The sequence below is a fragment of the Pezoporus flaviventris genome, unplaced genomic scaffold (assembly GCF_033815535.1).
Source record: "Pezoporus flaviventris isolate CSIRO_AGI_PZ_B2104156 unplaced genomic scaffold, CSIRO_AGI_Pfla_v1 ptg000043l, whole genome shotgun sequence".
Taxonomy (NCBI): Eukaryota; Metazoa; Chordata; class Aves; order Psittaciformes; family Psittacidae; genus Pezoporus; species Pezoporus flaviventris.
Window position 1 is genome coordinate 2,863,427 of NW_026892591.1, and position 16,863 is coordinate 2,880,289.

At 62.1% G+C, this 16,863-nt stretch overlaps 3 protein-coding genes across 6 annotated transcripts; 2 read left to right on the forward strand and 1 right to left on the reverse strand.

Annotated features, from left to right (window-relative positions):
* The first annotated feature begins 151 nt into the window (after window positions 1-151).
* LOC133276285 (procathepsin L-like) lies at window positions 152-14,086 on the forward strand. 3 transcript variants are annotated; one of them, XM_061466983.1, is made up of 9 exons: window positions 152-638; window positions 1,846-1,966; window positions 2,074-2,196; window positions 2,694-2,843; window positions 3,068-3,292; window positions 3,365-3,533; window positions 3,668-3,782; window positions 4,637-4,732; window positions 14,077-14,086. In XM_061466983.1, exons 2-9 carry the CDS (start codon window positions 1,850-1,852, stop codon window positions 14,078-14,080), a joined length of 999 nt encoding a protein of 332 aa, XP_061322967.1. In that variant the 5' UTR covers window positions 152-638; window positions 1,846-1,849; the 3' UTR covers window positions 14,081-14,086. The 3 variants fall into 3 exon arrangements, with proteins under 3 accessions (XP_061322967.1, XP_061322969.1, XP_061322968.1); XM_061466985.1 differs by having other exon boundaries at window positions 152-495; XM_061466984.1 differs by lacking the exon at window positions 14,077-14,086 and having other exon boundaries at window positions 4,637-4,741.
* Window positions 5,243-9,499, forward strand: MYDGF (myeloid derived growth factor). Its single transcript, XM_061467002.1, has 6 exons — window positions 5,243-5,416; window positions 6,047-6,097; window positions 7,247-7,308; window positions 7,541-7,622; window positions 8,185-8,257; window positions 8,561-9,499. Exons 1-6 carry the CDS (start codon window positions 5,261-5,263, stop codon window positions 8,638-8,640), a joined length of 504 nt encoding a protein of 167 aa, XP_061322986.1. The 5' UTR covers window positions 5,243-5,260; the 3' UTR covers window positions 8,641-9,499.
* Window positions 10,543-16,569, reverse strand: TNFAIP8L1 (TNF alpha induced protein 8 like 1). 2 transcript variants are annotated; one of them, XM_061466992.1, is made up of 2 exons: window positions 15,968-16,569; window positions 10,543-11,841 (listed from the first exon to the last, which is right to left on the reverse strand). In XM_061466992.1, exons 1-2 carry the CDS (start codon window positions 16,215-16,217, stop codon window positions 11,279-11,281), a joined length of 813 nt encoding a protein of 270 aa, XP_061322976.1. In that variant the 5' UTR covers window positions 16,218-16,569; the 3' UTR covers window positions 10,543-11,278. The 2 variants fall into 2 exon arrangements, with proteins under 2 accessions (XP_061322976.1, XP_061322977.1); XM_061466993.1 differs by lacking the exon at window positions 15,968-16,569 and adding an exon at window positions 12,088-12,369.
* Window positions 16,570-16,863: the final 294 nt, after the last annotated feature.

Below are 16,863 nucleotides of genomic sequence, written 5' to 3' on the forward strand. Positions count from 1 at the left end.
TGAATCCACCCTGCCGTGCCCTGAGGGGGCGAGCTGGAGGCTTCTGCTCCGAATGCCAAGTGTCTTAGAGCTGGGGCCGCTGGCTCTCGGAGCGTGGCTCTGAGTGGGGCTGTTGCCTCCTCCTTGTCCCCACGTAACTGCCCTGCACCGTTGTGGTTGAGCTTCTGCCCCCCGGGGAGCCCCGCGTGCAGCTCCTGAGGTCGGAAGGGGATGCAATGAAGGAAGTTGCACATCTCTGAGCCACAGAAGCTGCTCCCTTTCTGCCCCCTCTTTAGAGCTGGCTGGGGGCTGGGGTAAGCAGCTTTTATTGCAGGCTTTGTTTCTTCCCAGTCTTAATTTAAACTGCTTCTTCCTGCCCCAAAAGAGCAAGTGTTGCTTAAACCGCCTGCACCGCCGTCAGAACGCTCCCGTCTGCAGCAGTTTACAAACGTGGCAGCTCCTTTGATCGTCTGAGCTCGCTTCTGAAGCCGGGACTGTTTGATGCTGTAGGAAGAGGTTGGTTTTCTTCTTTGGGGGATTGAGGATCCTGAGAGGCGTTAACTGGAAAATCACCTCCCGCGCGCTGGAGCTTTTCCATATGGAACAGGCTCTGTCGGGGATTGAAACACAAACACTGGGGGAGGTGTCCTGTGGGAAAGGTAATGGGAGCGTGGAGCTGGGCTTGGGGTATCTGGTCCTCACAGGGGCTCTGCAGCTGGAGCCTGACATTGTTCATTTACTGAGCAAGTGGGAATGGCCGGAGCGGGAAGACCGGCTCCTCCTTAGGAACGGGGACCAGAGGGGCTCGGGAGGCTTTTCTCCCACCACAACCCAGCATGTGGGGCTTCATTCAGAGGTGGAGGATGCGGAATGGGAACAGATGTTCCTGATGGCTTGTTTTAACAGCAACCCCGCTCCTCAAGCTATGGAATTCACTCAGGGAAGCCACCGCTTGCCCCGGAGGATGCTCAGGGGGAATAGCTCCCGGCATCTCCATTCCCAGAGCGTGTGGAACAAAGGGGTGCCGATGGCTCTCGCTCTTGGACAGCCCTGTCAGTAGAAACTCGTGTGTCTGGGGGTGTCTCAGGCATTTATCTCCCTCCCCTTGGCAGGGAATAACTGAACTTGCTCTGGAATACCAGGGTGCACTGGGGAGGTGCGGGAGGAAGGCGAAGGGCTGCAGTGGAGTGGGCTGGTGGTGTCGGGAGCCGAGGCAGGGCTCCGGGTGCTCGCTGGCACGAAGGAAGGGTGGAAACCGATCCTGGAAAGGCCTCCCGGAGGGAGCCGGGGGCACGTGCGAGGCTTCAGTGGGCACCGTGCAGCGGCTCCACCTCTGCACCAAGCCCCTGATCGCTGCTTCCGGCCCCGTGCTCGGGCCTGGGGCAGGTTTCTGCCGGGCACTTTGCTGCCGGCAGCTTCATCCCGGCCCAGCGGCTGCGGCTCTCGCTCCATGGGGCTCTTCCTTGGTGGCGCGGATGGGGATGGGGAAGGGAGGGCTGGGCCGGCTCCGTCCCTGCTGCTCCCCCTGCCCTGTGTCAGCTGCCTCCTGCCAGCCAGGCTCTGCTCTCTGCGGAGCTGCTTGTTCCTGCAGAGCACAGCTCAGTGCCACCCAAAGGGTGGTGAACGCCTGTCTGTGGCTGGACGTGGATGAGCTTTAGAGGTCCCTTCCCACCCAAACCATCCCATGGTTCCTGGAGCTCCCATCGCAGCGGCAGCGTGGCTGCACAGGCCAACGTGTGCCTTTCCTCTGCCTCTGCTTGCATTTCTCTGGCTCCACGCTCACCTCTAACCTGGGCTTGGAAGGACTCATCCTGCTCCCAGCCCTGGCCCCCCCCGACCCTGCTCTCACCATTCCCCCCAGTTCAGCACCATGGCTGTGCTGCTGGGGCTGCTGCTGGCCCTGCTGGGCTGCACCACGGCGCTGGATCCCGCCCTGGATGAGGCCTGGGAAGGGTGGAAGAGCCTCCATGGCAAGGAGTACCCAGGGGTAGGTCCTGCTTCCCTATGGGGGGCTCACCCAGAGGTACCCGAGTGCCCCCATCCCGTGTGCCCCTGCTCCTGGGGGCTGGCTCTGATCCTGCTGCCCCACGGCAGGAGGCTGAGCCCATCCGCAGGGAGGTCTGGGAGAAGAACCTGCGCTGCATCCAGCAGCACAACTGGGAGCAGTTGCAGGGGCAGCACGGCTTCCGCCTGGCCATGAACCACCACGGGGACCTGGTACCGCAGCCCCCCCGGGGACACCTCCTGCACCAGGGCCTGCACCCCCCAGGGCAACGGGGCTGGAGATGGGGACCGGGGACCTCCTGATGCACCCAGGGTTGGAGATGGGGACTGGGAACCTCCTGATGCACCCAGGGTTGGAGATGGGGACCGGGGACCTCCTGATGCACCCAGGGCTGGAGATGGGGACCGGGGACCTCCTGATGCACCCAGGGCTGGAGATGGGGACCGGGGACCTCCTGATGAACCCAGGGTTGGAGATGGGGACCTCCTGATGAACCCAGGGCTGGAAATGGGGACCGGGGACCTCCTGATGCACCCAGGGCTGGAAATGGGGACCGGGGACCTCCTGATGCACCCAGGGTTGGAGATGGGGACCGGGGACCTCCTGATGCTCCCAGGGCTGGAGATGGGCACTGGGAGCTGCAGGTGCTTCCCCAGGGGCCGGTGGGGCTGTGGTGCTGCTCCTGGCATCACCCAGGTTTTCCCTGCAGACAGAGGAGGAGTTTAACCAGCTCCTGAACGGCTTCACCCCAGCATGGCCGGAGGAGCCAGCGCTGCTCTTCCAGCCATCAAAGACCCTGAAGCCCCCGCTGGAGGTGGACTGGAGGGCAAAGGGCTACGTGACACCCGTGAAGAACCAGGTGGGCTCGGGATGCGGTCAGGGCTGTGTGATGGCTGCCGGGGCCTGGGCGGCAGAAACCACCAGCAGCACCCTCCCAGCCGCCACGAAACCCCTGGTCACCATAAAGCAGCAGCTTTGTGAGGGCTGAGGAGCTGCAGAGCACACGGGGGGGGTCACAGCATCTCTCTGCAGCGGGTTTTGGGGCGACGCCGTGACCGTCCCTGCCGTCCCCATCTCACCCAGGGGCACTGCGGGTCCTGCTGGGCCTTCAGCGCCACGGGGGCCTTGGAGGGGCTCGTCTTCAACCGCACGGGGAAGCTGGTGGTGCTGAGCGAGCAGAACCTCATCGACTGCTCCCGGCCGCTGGGCAACGCCGGCTGCCGCGGCGGGTACATGACCCGCGCCTTCCAGTACGTGCGCGACAACGGCGGCTTGAACTCGGAGTGCGTCTACCCCTACACGGGCACGGTGAGGGGCAGCGCCGGGGGGCGCCGGGGCGCGAGGGTGCCAGCACCGCGCTCAGCCCATGCCTCCCGCCAGGACACCTCCGGCTGCCGGTACAGCCCCCGGGACAGGGCCGCCGCCTGCTCCGGCCTGCGCATGGTGGCCCAGGGCAATGAGGCGGCGCTGGAGCAGGCGGTGGCCACCGTGGGCCCCGTGTCGGTGGCGGTGGACGCCAGCAGCTTCCAGTTCCACTTCTACAAGTCCGGTACCGTCTCGCGCATCCTAGGGAGGGGTGAAGGGGGGGCTGAGTCCTGATGGAGGCCCTGAGGGGTGGGAGCCACCCCCGGAGGAGGATGGATGAGGGCTGCCCCCGGCTCAGCCCGGCTCTGCTCTTCGCAGGCATCTTCAGCAGCGCGCTCTGCAGCCAGCGGGTGAACCACGGGATGCTGGCCGTGGGCTACGGCACGAGCCAGGACCGCGGGCACAACGTGAGCTACTGGATCTTAAAGAACAGGTAGGGGCTGAGGATGTCCCACAAACGGGTTGGAGACAAGGCACAAGCTCTTCCTGTGCGGGTGCTGAGGCGCTGGCACAGGGTGCCCAGAGAAGCTGTGGCTGCCCCATCCCTGGCAGTGCTCAAGGCCAGGTTGGACACAGGGCTTGGAGCAAGCTGCTCCAGTGGAAGGGGTCCCTGCCCGTGGCAGGGGTTGGAGCTGGAGGAGCTTTAAGGTCCCTTCAACCCAAACCAGGCTGGGATTCCATGACCCTGCTGCCCCCTTCACCCCCACACACACCTGGCCCCACTGGGGCTGCATGGCAGGAACGTCCCTGTCCCTGTCTCCTCATCCTCCCAGGCAGGGCTGGTTCTCTGTGTGCAGGCACACGGCTGTGCCCATGGATGTGTTCATGGATGTGCTCAGGGATGTGCTCATGGATGTGTTCATGGATGTGTTCATGGATGTGCCCATGGATGTGCCCATGGATGTGTTCATGGATGTGCTCATGGATGTGTTCATGGATGTGTTCATGGATGTGTTCATGGATGTGCTCATGGATGCGCTCATGGCTGTGCCCACGGATGCGCCCATGGATGTGTTCATGGATGTGCTCATGGATGTGTTCATGGATGTGTTCATGGATGTGTTCATGGATGTGCCCATGGATGTGCCCATGGATGTGCCCATGGATGTGTTCATGGATGTGTTCATGGATGTGCCCATGGATGTGCCCATGGATGTGTTCATGGATGTGCTCATGGATGTGTTCATGGATGTGTTCATGGATGTGTTCATGGATGTGCTCATGGATGCGCTCATGGCTGTGCCCACGGATGCGCCCATGGCTGCTCTCTTTCTCCCCCTCCTGCAGCTGGTCGGAGCTCTGGGGTGAGCAGGGCTACATCCGCCTGCTGAAGGGCGCCCACAACCAGTGCGGGGTGGCCGCACAGGCCAGCTTCCCGGTGCCGTGAGCGGCCACGGCTCCCCGCGGCTGGACCCGACCCCGCTTCCCGGTGCCCCGAGCCCAGCGCCTCCCGAGGACCCGCTGATGGCGCCGCCTGCCCCTGCCTCTGCTCCCACGCTCCTCCCCTTCCCCCTGCGGCCCCGGCTCCACCCCAAAGGCCGGGGCCGGGGCTGGGGCTCCTCCGCCGGACCCACGGCTCTGTATTTACCCCTGCGGAGGAGGCAGAAATGAAGGAGCCGCCCCCATCCCCGTCCTGCTCTCTCTGTCCTCAATGGCGCCGGATTCAGTGCCGGGGCCCGGCTGGGCTGAGGGGCCCCGGGGGCACCGCCTGGGGGCCGACTTCTGCCCCCACGGCTCCTCGCCCCCCTGCCCACGGCTCTTTGTCCCCCATGCCCACGGCTCCTCGTGCCGCTGTCCCCACCGCGGCCCCCATAGGGTTAACCCTCCTGCCCGCACCCAAGATGGCCGCCGGAGCGCCCGCTGCCCGCGCTGACCCCTCCCGCCCGCCGTAGCGCAGGCTTCCTTTCCAAGATGGCGGCGCCCAGCGGGAGGAGCGGCCGGGGGCTGTGGGCCGCGCTGGTGCCCGCCGCGCTGCTGTGCCTGGCGGCGGGGGCCGCGGAGGAGCCGAGCGCGGCCCGGTTCGACGTGCGGCCCGGCGGGGGGGTGCACTCCTTCTCCCGGAGCCTGGTGAGCGGCGGAGGCACGGGGCGAAGGCCGCGGGCGCGACGGGCGCTGATTAGCGGTGGGCCACGTCACTCCCGGGCCCCGCCACGCGGATTGGCTGGCAGCGGGGGGGGGGGCGGGACCAGCTGCGGGGTTAACGGGGGGGGGGGGTCCGTGCTGGTTGCTAAGGGGCGGGGGAGGGGGGACCCCATCGGGAGAGGGGTCCCTGAGGGGGGTCTGCGGAGGGGGGGGAGCCCAGGGAGAGGGGGGTCCCCAAGGAAAAGGGGGGGGTCCCCAAGGAGAAGGGGGTCCCCAAGGAAAACGGGAGGGTCCCGGAGGAAAACGGGAGAGCCCCTGTGTGAGGAGACCTCCGTGGAACGGAGCGTGCCATGGGCAGTGCCCCCGAGGAGAAAGGGGCGGCTGCGGGAGGAGGGCACCCGCGGGGTGCAGGGGTCCCCGGCGGGAAGGAGCAGCCTCCCCATGGAGAAGGGGCTGTGGGTCCTTGGTCCCCCGGCACCACGGGGCCCCGCTGACCCCCGGGGGTCACCCCCTGAGGTGCCCGCAGATGTCCCCTCGTTGCCGCACGGGGGCCCAAGGGGCGGCCATGGGCCCCTCACCCTTTGTGCCGTGGCTCATCCCCTCCTCCCCTTCCAGGAGGAGCGCACCTGCACCTTCACGTACTCGGCCCAGGGCGGAACGAACGAGGTGAGGCGGGGAAACCCTCGGGTTCCACTTGCGCCCGTGGGCGGCTGCGGGCAGCGGCGCTTGCACCGGTCCCGACGCTCTCTGCTTGCTGAAGCAGCTCCCTGCCCGCGGCGCCTTGTGCCGCGCTCCTGCGGCCCTGGTGCTTGGGGTGCTGAGCGCATCCTGGGCTGGATGCGTCTGGAGAGCAGGGAGAGCCCTTTCCGTACCCCGCTGGGCCGGAAGGGCCGCGTAGGAGCCGCTTCTGCTTCTTGGGGAGCCTTCCTGCAGCTCGTGGTGCTGCTGCTGTAGGTGCAGTGCAGGTGCAGGAGGTGCAGTGTGGATGCAGTAGGCGCTGTGCAGGTGCAGTAGGCGCTGTGCAGGTGCAGTAGGCGCCATTCAGATGCAGTAGGTGCAGTGCAGATGCAGTAGGTGCAGTGCAGGTGCAGTAGGTGCCGTGCGGATGCAGTAGGTGCCCTGCAGATGCAGTAGGTGCCGTGCAGATGCAGTAGGTGCAGTGCGGGTGCAGTAGGTGCCATGCAGGTGCAGTAGGCGCCGTTCAGATGCAGTAGGCGCCGTGCAGATGCAGTCGGCGCCGTGCGGATGCAGTCGGCGCCGTGCGGATGCAGTAGGCGCCGTGCGGATGCAGTAGGCGCAGTGCGGATGCAGTAGGCGCTGTGCGGATGCAGTAGGCGCAGTGCAGATGCAGTAGGCGCAGTGCAGGTGCAGTAGGTGAAGTGCAGGTGCAGTAGGTGAAGTGCAGGTGCAGTAGGTGCCGTGCCGGTGCAGTAGGCGCCGTACAGGTGCAGTAGGTGCCGTGCGGATGCTGTAGGTGCTGTGCAGATGCAGTTTGTGCTGTCTCCTCTGCAAGTCCTGTTCCAGTCAGGTCCCTTTGTGTGAGCAGAAGGAGAAATGAGGCTTTCACTCACTCCCTTCTGTGGCTGTACCAACAGAACTGGGGATGGGGATGGCAGCCGGGCTTGGACCCCTGTGCCACACGCAGCAGAAGGGGCTGTCAGGAGCATGTGTATTCCCTTGTGTTACTGTGGGATGGCTCAAACCTGCCATGGCCGCAGCTGGAGGGGACGTGCCTGGTCTCTGGGGCAAGGGAGATGTACAAGGGTTAGGGTTAGGGTCACCCACAGTGACTGTATGGACCTTTCCCCTCTGCAGCAGTGGCAGATGAACGTTGGAGTCAGTGAAGACAAGCAGCTCTTCTCCTGCTCCGTCTGGAGGTGTGTTCCTTAACCCCAACCAACAGTGAGGCCACTGGGGTCTGGGCCAGGGGGGCTGGGTTTGCCTCTGCAGGGTGGTTCATGGGTGCTGTGGCCCCCGCTCCACCCTCCTCATTAGATGGAGCCACAGGAGAGCCAGAGGTGCTTGTGGAGGGAGGGAGCTGTGAGCCCTGAGCTCAGCTGCGCCTCCAGCCTCTCTGCCCGTGTCAAAGACTCTGCTTTCTCATTTCAGGCCCCAGGGGAAGTCTTATCTCTTCTTTACCCAGTTTAAAGCCGAAGTGAAAGGAGCCAAGATAGAGTATGCCATGGCTTACGTAAGTCCCAGCTGATCGCTTGGAAGCAGGCGTGTGGGAGGCTGCTATAAAACATGAATTTGACATGGAAAACATTTATTAGACATCTGTGCAATAAAACGTCCTCCATCACGTCCCTAATTAGAGAGCGGTGGCAGCGGGAGAGCAGCTGCAGGTACAGCCTCCTGCACCGCTGCCTTGGTGCTCCCTCAACACCCTGGGTCTGCTGGTGGCTCCGCAGACTCCCCCCTGGCAGGCTGCAGTGCACGGGAGGCTTGCTTTGCCTCAGCAAACCCCATGTGGCAGTGTAAATAACCCCTCTGCTGGTGCTGTGGCTGGTGCAGTCTCCCGTTTCCCGGCCTTCCGAGGTGAGGCTTTCAGGCACGAGTTCATGGTTCAGTAAGGGATGGAAAACTAGCCAGAGGTTTTCCGTCAGGTTTCCTTTGAGGGTGGCATCCTGTCGCCCCGCGTGATGAAAACACAAATTCATTCCCTTTCAACACGTGCTGCTGCTTTGTTTCCTTTAAAGCGAGCAGCTTCTTGCATTGCCTCAACTGCCTAAACCCCTTCCTTCCCATTTCAGTCTCAGGCTGCGGCGGGTGGACAAAGCGACATCCCCTTAAAACAGGAAGAGTTTGAGGTCACCGAAACAACAGGTCTGTGACTGAGAGCTCTGTGAGAAAGGGGCTGGGAGACAAGCGGGGGCCGAGTACAGCTCCATGCAGAGAGGTGCCAGTGTGTGCTATGGAGGCAGGGGCATCCGGGGCTGGGTTTTGCAGTGTAAGTGTTAAATTACCACGGGGGAAGAATGGGTTTATCCCAGCGCGCCTGTTGTGTGCAGCAGAAGGAAGTGCAGTGCCCGACCTGCTGGCTTTATGGTCCTGGAAAGGACCCAGCAGGGCTGGTTTGTGCATGCCCTCCCATCTGCTTTATGCTGGCCTTGTTTTCTCTCTTTCCAGTGGCTCACAGGGAAGGCAAGTTCCGTTTTGAACTCTCCAAGCTCATGATTGTAGCAAGAACACCCCGTGAGGAGCTGTGACCCCGGGGCCGGCGCTGGGCAGGGTGTTCTGGTCGGAAGAGCACGGCAGATAAAGAGGATCACTGCTTAACGGCAGGGGGTTGGGTTTGGGGGTTGGCCAAACCTTTTGATGTTTTCCATATTGAAATGTGCTAGGGTCCAACACAAGCGGGGCTTGGGGGTGTTAAGGCAGATGCATTCTGGCTTGTGTCAGAGTAACGATGTGCTTTGCAGCTGAAACCTCCTCTGAGACTCCTGATCTGCAGCCAGCCATTCTGTCACCCGCTTTCTGCTTGGTTGATCTGCTGAATATGGTGAAGCTCCCCTCAGACGGGGGCTCCTTATCTCCCTTGCTAGGAAGAGAAGCACAGAAAGATAAGTGGCTGGATTGAACCAAGGTTTGCTAAAGGGGAGCTCTTAACTCTGTAGTCTCCAGAGGGAAGGATGGGATTTCTCTCTCTGCAAGCCTGACAGGAGGAATCAGAATCAACTGGGTTGGAAAAGACCTTTAAGATCATCAAGTCCAACCATTCCCCCAGGACTGCCAACAATCCAGTTGGGTGGGAGGGGGAAGGAAGGGATAGAGTTGGCCAAAGCTGTCGGGCTCCTTGTTGAGTATGGCTGCGCTGGGGAGGATGTTCCTGCCCTGCCCTAGTGCAGAGCAGGGCTTGGGAGGTAACTGGACATGGGGAAGGCAGAGCTGCTTATTCTGACACAACCCAGGAACCAACCCGAGCACCACTTCCATGCCTCAGTACAACTGCAGGACTATTTTCTACGTACGGAAGGGATCTTTTTCTTATCTCGAGTCGTAACAGCGAGGGAAAGTGGAATTCCTTCCCTGTGTAAATGCACCACCAATAAAGGAATAAAGCATCAAGCTCTGGCCCCAGTTTGCTCCGTTCGGAGTTCTGGGAACAAGGTGGGTGTTCACCATGGGGTGTGAGGGAGAAGTTCCAGATGAGGCACCTGCATGCGAAGGCAAAGGCAGGCACTGGTGGGTTAACTGTGGTCCTGGGGTGTACGAAACCCTGGGGACGGGGTCGGGGCTCATCTGCGCTGGGATGTTCCATGCAATTAAGGAGCCTCTTGCAGCTGATGCTGGTGTGCACCGTGAGAGCAGAACAGGGAAGTGCCTGTGTCAGCGCAGCCGCCGCATCCATCAGCCCCGTTCTGCCCTGCCTGCTCCCCGCATCCGCTGGCAACTCCGGGAGCTGCTTCCAGCTCTGGCTCCTCTCCTGCACGTCCCTGGCAGCTGCCGTGAGCTGGAAAGAACCAGGAACGTCTGCTCCCAAACACCGTGGGCCAAAGGGCGACTTCACCCTGCCCTCCCCAAGGGCCCAGCGCCTCGGTGGAGCTCGGCCGCGTTCTCCTCCATGGACACCCCTAAAGGTGCTTTACCCCCCACCCCGCGCTCTGTCACACAACTGCATTGGCTGTGACATCCGGAGCCAGGCCTGTGGAATGACCCAGATGGGGGGGATTCCTTTTATTTAATCTTAAAGGCTGGAAGTTCTCAGTGCCTCGAGCCAGCGGTGGAAAGGTAGCAGCGAACGGGAAGCACAATGCTCTGCCCATCAGCACTGCCGTCCTCCTGTGCCTGGAGACATCCCATGGAACAGGAGGCACGAGGAGGCTGTGGAGATAAGGCCGGATGAGATTGTGCCGTGTCCTGATTGCTGAAAGGGCAATTTCCCGTGTTCAAAGCCAAGCTCAGCGTGCTGGGAACAGGCTCCGGTTGGGGCATTCATGCTCCGAGAGCCCAACTCACCTGCACCGAATCCCTGAATCCTGCAAAGCTGCTTCCCGCTGCAGGGAGCAGGGGCAGCAGCGATGCTGGGGCTGGAGAGCACAAAGCCCGGGTCACAGGGAGCCATCTCCATTTAAGGATGAGTTTGGTTTATTTCCGTCACTCATCAGAGCTACAGTCGGCTAAAAAACCACAGCCAGAACTCAGCGGAGGACACGTGAAATGTATGGAATCCATGGGAGGGCTTTGGACACCACCAAAGGCACCGGAGCCACCGCAGTGGTACCACCGCAGCAGCCGGGGGGGGGAATTGTGTCTCTGATGTAGCTGGGATGCGGGGAAGGAGCAGCTCCCTCCCTGCTCCCGCGGACAGGTGGGGTGGGATCCTTCTGGTCCCCAGGCCTTGTCTTTGAAGAGCCTGCAAGGTGCAGAAACGCCTTCCCCCCCGTGCGGTGCCAGTGTGGGCCACGATTTGCTCCCAGCACATCGTGGAGCTGCAGAAAGGAAACCATGGGGCTCCCCAGCCCTCACCAGTGTCCATCCAAACAACCGCCCCCCGCTCAGAGAGCCCCGAGAGGCGTCACACACCAAGAGCCTTTGGTCTGGGTCTCCCCCAGGAGAGTTACAACAGAGATCAAGGGGAGGAGTCCGGTTCCTTGGACCCGGAGCTAAGAGCACTTAGTGGACAAAGGAAATGAAACTGTACAGCAGGAGCCCAGAGGCCCAGGGTCACCCGGGAAGGGCTCAGCCCAGCACAGGGAGGGGTTTGCAGACCCTGGGCAAGGGTTAGACACAGTCGAGAGGTTCAGTTTGGTGGAGACACAAGGAGCAAATGGGGTTGTGCTGCAGAGAAGAGGACACCGAGCCCGGTGCTGCTCAAACCAGGCGCCCGCGCTGCCTCGGCCACCTTCATATGTTGTCCTCCTCCAGCATCTTGTTAACCCCCTCGCAGATCCGCTGCAGGTGGGTGCGGTAGGGCTCGGATGGCCCATAGAGAGCCGAGAGGAACTCGTAGTCCGCAAAGTGATTGAAGACGTGGTTGATGCGGGAGTGGGACTTGGCGGTGAGGTGGCCGTTGACAGCCTGGTGCAGCAGGTCCCGGCACTCGGTGAGCACGCCCGACATGACCCTGCGGTCGAAGGTGAAGTCTATCTGGTGGAAGCTGACGGCCGTCATGGCCAAGGTGTGGACCTTCTTGCGGAAGCGCTCCATCACCAGCAGCTCCTCGGCGCTGAACTGCCCGTTGCGGTAGAGAACGCCCAACTTCATCACGATCTTGATGAGGTTTTTGATGATCTTCTGCGCCTCTTTGCGGTTGTGGGTGTACTCCTTGGTGGCCCGGTAGAGCTCATCCAAGATCTCGCTGCTGGTGTCATCAATGAAGACGTTGGCTATGGTCTTGGTAGCCATCTTGCTCAAGAGCTTCTTCTGGGCCTGCAGGGCCAGGTTCTTGGTGCTGAAGGTGTCCATCTCTGCAAGGGGAAGAGGCACACACACAGTTCATGTCCTGCATCAGCCCCCATCTCTTATCCTACCCCCTCAGCCTTTTGGGAGGAGGAAGAGCATCTCCAACCAACAGCAGGACAAAGAAGAGCTCCTGGGTGCAAGGCAGGAGCTGAGCTGGATGAGTTACAGGGTGCTCCCACCTTCCTGCCCCAAACCCTGGGGGAAAGCTGCAGTGCAATGGGCAGTGCCAGCGGCGACTGAGGTCTCCCTACCTGAGCATCGCCTGTGACCCTCCATCCCCGTCCTGGTCCTGCCCGGCGCCGCCTGCTCCGGGTGCAGGAAGGGCTCTTGCCCCATCACTTCAACCTTTTTGTCTTCCTGAAACCCTGACTCATTTCCTGCAGGGTGAGCTGGGGACGACCCAGGTGCTGGTTGAGTCACCCGCAGCCACGTGGCACAGCCGGTTTGCAGCACCCACCAGCATGGATGGAGGCCCTTGCCCTGGTACACCCATGGCGCTGGAGCCCGGACTCGTTCTGCTTCCTCCTGAGCGTTGCATGGAGGTGAATAATTCAAGCAGCCACAAACCTCACCCCTTGCTCAGCCGCAGCCCAGCTCCCCGCACCCCGGCGGGGCCAGATCCACTTTGAAAAGTGCTGTGAATGAATCAAAAGCCACCGAGCCTGGAGCTGCATCCCTGGCCCAGGAAATCACGGAGCCACAAAGCACGGGGAGGCAAGAACAGCGTGAGAACAAGCAGCTCCCACGCCAGGACGGATGGGCAGGGATGGGGGCTGCTTATGCAAGAACCTGCACGTGGCACGGTCAGCCTGGCGCAGAGGCAGCAGGAGGGGACGGGATCAGGCTGTAAAAACATCACCAGGGAGGGGAGAGGAGCTATTGAAGCTAAAGGATGCTGCTGGTGTGACAATGGATGGGGATAAACTGGCCATGGGTATGGAGAGCCTCTTGTCTGCAGCCCCAATTCTGAGTCTGCCCTCAGCATGGGCAGCACCAGGGCCCCCTTGGCTGAGACCCTACAGGGATCCTCAATCCTGCTCCTACCACCATGGAGCATGGGAGCAGACCCCAGCAGGGCTCAGATACCCGGCTGTGGCCATGGGTCCACCTCACTGCAGCCAGTTGTGCAAGGGGAACAGTGCACAGGCGATGGAGCATGGGTGATGGAGCACAGGTGATGGTGCATGGGTGATGGAGCACAGGTGATGGTGCATGGGTGATGGAGCACGGGTGATGGTGCATGGGTGATGGAGCACAGGTGATGGTGCATGGGTGATGGAGCACGGGTGATGGAGCATGGGTGATGGAGCACAGGTGATGGTGCATGGGTGATGGAGCACGGGTGATGGAGCACGGGTGATGGATCACAGGTGATGGTGCATGGGTGATGGAGCACAGCTGATGGTGCATGGGTGATGGAGCACAGGTGATGGACCACGGGTGATGGAGCATGGGTGATGGTGCATGGGTGATGGAGCACAGGTGATGGAGCACGGGTGATGGTGCATGGGTGATGGAGCACGGGTGATGGTGCATGGGTGATGGAGCATGGGTGATGGAGCACGGGTGATGGTTCATGGGTGATGGTGCACGGGTGATGGAGCACAGGTGATGGAGCACGGGTGATGGTGCGTGGGTGATGGTGCACGGGTGATGGAGCACAGGTGATGGAGCACGGGTGATGGTGCATGGGTGATGGTGCATGGGTGATGGTGCATGGGTGATGGTGCATGGGTGATGGTGCGTGGGTGATGGTGCACGGGTGATGGAGCACAGGTGATGGAGCACGGGTGATGGAGCATGGGTGATGGAGCACGGGTGATGGTGCATGGGTGATGGTGCACGGGTGATGGAGCACAGGTGATGGAGCACGGGTGATGGTGCATGGGTGATGGTGCATGGGTGATGGTGCATGGGTGATGGAGCACAGCTGATGGTGCATGGGTGATGGTGCAAACTGAGCCCTGGCTTCCTGAGCATCTCCCAGCCACCGGCTCCCTGAGGCCAAGGCTCCGTGAGGGCATGAGCTGAGCATGCAGTAACGGAGCTGCCGCCTGCAGCGTTATTTACAGCCCTGAGGAACAACACGGACGTTTGTGAGTGCTTCCTTCCATGTGAAGACATCGATTGCTGCCAGCGTGAGCCTCGAGCTCCGGCTCCTGAGGCACAAATGACAAAGCAGAGGCAGCTCCCGGGATCACTTTAATGCCAATGGCTCCATGCGGGAGGTGCTGCTGGAGCTGAGCCCGGAGGGATGGGCAGGATGGGCTCCATCTCTGCTCCCTTTGGCTCTATGGGGGATCGGCTCTGCCCGCAGCAGGCAGCCTCTTCCAGAAGGACCACGGCTTTGCCAAGGTGTGGGCACCACGGAGGTCCCTTCCCCTGCATTGCGCGGCGGTTGTGGGTGCCCTGTGCTCCCCACTGGGAGCAATGCCTTGTAAACAGGGATTCCCGCACCTGAGCTCTCTGCAGAGCGGCTGCAGCCACAAAGGGAGCGCAGATCCCACCTACGGAGCCCTTACAAAATAGGAAGCCCCAGCTCCTTCTGCCCCACACACCCACGGCTCCCAATCAGCACCTGCAAAAACAGAGCAGCCTCCGCTCCAGCACTGAACAAGAGCTGGCTGCCCACAGCCCCCTCCTGCAGGGAACCAGTCCTCACTTGTGGGGGGAAACCGAGGCACGAAGCGGCCTCGAGGGGTCTCTTTGGGCCCCCCAAGCACACCCTGCCCCGTCCCAGCACCCCGCTGCGCTGCTCTGAGGTCGCTCCTGCAAAGGCCAAGGGAACCCCGCTCACCTCCCCGCACGTCGGCTCCCGCTGGCCCCGGGGCCGTGCGCCCGGCTCCGTCTGCCCCGCCAGGACCTGCTGACTCAGCAGCACGCAGGAGCTGTCACCGGAACGCGCTGTTTTCCTGGCGGGAAGGGCCCCGCAGCCCCATTGTTCGCCCAGGGGCTGCTGTCGGCGCACGGAAGAGGCAAAGCTTTGCCCCGCGGAGCAGACTCGAGACCGAAATAAACCGCTCGGTTTCCTTCCTGCTGCTGAACTCCGCAGCCCTGCTCGGGGTCTGTTTGTTTCCTCCCCCCCCTTCTTCTTCTTTTTAACGAAAACGCCCTCAAAACCCAGCTTCTTGTCCCAAGCCAAGCAGCCGGGCGCTGCTCACGCCGAGTCCCTCCCTGCTCCGGAAGAGCTGCGGTCCCAGCGGTGGCTCTGGGGAGTCACAGCCCTTTTTTGGGGGGGTTTCCACCCGTTTGGCAGGTTTCAGTGGGGAGGTTGCAGCCGCGGGGGTGGGCGTCCCGGGTGAGGTGGGCATGCAGTGACACAGCCATGGGGTCCCCTGGGGACAGCCACGAGCATCGCATCCAACACCCGGCCGCAGCCTCGGCCCCCGTCTAAATGGGGACAGCCCAGAAACCATCTCCTGCACCAGTGAGGGCACGGCCATGAGCAGAGCGTGGCCCGCTCCTTACAGAGCATCAATGAAAGCTCCTGGCTGCAGGGGGGAGCACGAGACCCCATCACCCTGCCAGTCCCAAGGCGATTCCTACCTGCCCCAAAGACCCCTCGCCCCTGACCAACCCCAGCCCTCTTTCCCCTCCGAACCCCCCATCTCACTCAGCATCGGGCTCCATATCTCATGCAGGGAAGCAAAAGCACTTCAATAATTCATGGGCACGGAGCAGGCATGCGGAGCAAGGGGAGGCATCCACAAAGCTCCATCTGAGAGCAGGGGCACCTCTGCCTCCTCCTCCTCCTTCCTCCTCTTCCTCCTCACCAGGGCCATATTAACCTGCTACAAGTTTCCTCCCAGCCAAAGTAAACATTTCATGGTTTCCCTTCCATCCCATGCACGCTGCTCTGGAAATCACCCCTTCTCCGCACCCCAGCATCCCCGGTGCCTCCCAGTCCTTGGCCACACGCCCGTGTGACGGATGTGATCCCGCTGCTCCGCTCTGCACCCCCTGGCATCGCTTTCCACCAGCTCCCTGCACCTCCAAGCCCTCTTCATTAATTAAACCCCGCACCGGGCTGGATTACAGGAGCCGGGTCAGAGCGCAGCGATGTAACCGGAGAGCCCAACCACCCATCCCTCCCCATCCCTGAGCCTTCCCAGCTTCCAGACCCCCGTTTACCAGCGCCGGGGCAGCAGAGGAGGAGGAAGAGGAAGGACAAACGCCGCCTCTCACAACCACCGGCACTCGCACGTTGCCATGGGCGCAAACAGCACCAAAAGGCGCCGGGTCCGGCGCGTGTATGCCCAGCGGGGTGAGGCCAGGGAGGAAGCCACTGGGTAAACACCTCGCCTGAGGAAAAACTCCTCTTGGCACGGCCACCACGGCTCCCTGGAGCAGGGGATAGGGATGCGGTGGGAAGTGCTGGCATCGCCTCAGCCGGGCGCCACACGCTGCATCGCGCTCCGCTCGCTCCTGGTGCTCACACCACGCACTTGGACACGTCCCCGTCATCATCCTCACCATCCCTGGCGCTGGGATCTGAATGCCCCAATCCCATCATCTTCCTCCTGCAGGTGCCCCGGAATGCAGCCCCAGCGAGGGCACCCACAGGAAGGAACAGAAGGGTTCTGGTTTCTCCTTTGCACCAATGCCTGGGAATGTCGATCTGCCCCAGCAGCTCCAACGTGTCTGTGCAAGGAGCTGGGCGCTGCATCCAAGGGGGCTCCAACCCCGGGCGTAGGTGGTAAATCCCGCCGGCGCTTCCCGTTCACTGGCACTGCGTGGGAATGGGATCCTGGCACCTGAAGGGGCACCGACTGCGGGTGCTCCATCACTGGGTGGGGGTGATACCCCCACAGTGCCGATTCGGGATGGGGGAGCTGATCTGGTGCCATATCAAGGAATCCCTCTGGGATTACTGTGCCCTGGGGGGGGAGGGGGAGGCAGCTGCAGGGAGGAGAGGAGGAGGGTGAGGAGGAAGGGGGGGTTATTTTGGAGCATCTGTGTCGCCTTCCATTTCCTCCTTTTCTTTATCGAGCTGCCATCAAGCCGCCCTCTCGGGCTGCAACTTCCTT

Excerpts from the sequence above, each read along its gene's own strand:
- TNFAIP8L1 (XM_061466992.1), bottom strand. The coding sequence starts at position 16,217 with ATGCCAGCACTTCCCACCGCATCCCTATCCCCTGCTCCAGGGAGCCGT. Across the intron at positions 11,842-15,967 it reads CCTCTGCTGCCCCGGCGCTG|AGATGGACACCTTCAGCACC; the intron begins GTAAACGGGGGT and ends TTCCCCTTGCAG.
- LOC133276285 (XM_061466983.1), top strand. The coding sequence starts at position 1,850 with ATGGCTGTGCTGCTGGGGCTGCTGCTGGCCCTGCTGGGCTGCACCACG. Across the intron at positions 2,844-3,067 it reads TGACACCCGTGAAGAACCAG|GGGCACTGCGGGTCCTGCTG; the intron begins GTGGGCTCGGGA and ends CATCTCACCCAG. Across the intron at positions 3,534-3,667 it reads GTTCCACTTCTACAAGTCCG|GCATCTTCAGCAGCGCGCTC; the intron begins GTACCGTCTCGC and ends TGCTCTTCGCAG.
- MYDGF (XM_061467002.1), top strand. The coding sequence starts at position 5,261 with ATGGCGGCGCCCAGCGGGAGGAGCGGCCGGGGGCTGTGGGCCGCGCTG. Across the intron at positions 7,309-7,540 it reads TTCTCCTGCTCCGTCTGGAG|GCCCCAGGGGAAGTCTTATC; the intron begins GTGTGTTCCTTA and ends TTCTCATTTCAG. Across the intron at positions 8,258-8,560 it reads TGAGGTCACCGAAACAACAG|TGGCTCACAGGGAAGGCAAG; the intron begins GTCTGTGACTGA and ends CTCTCTTTCCAG.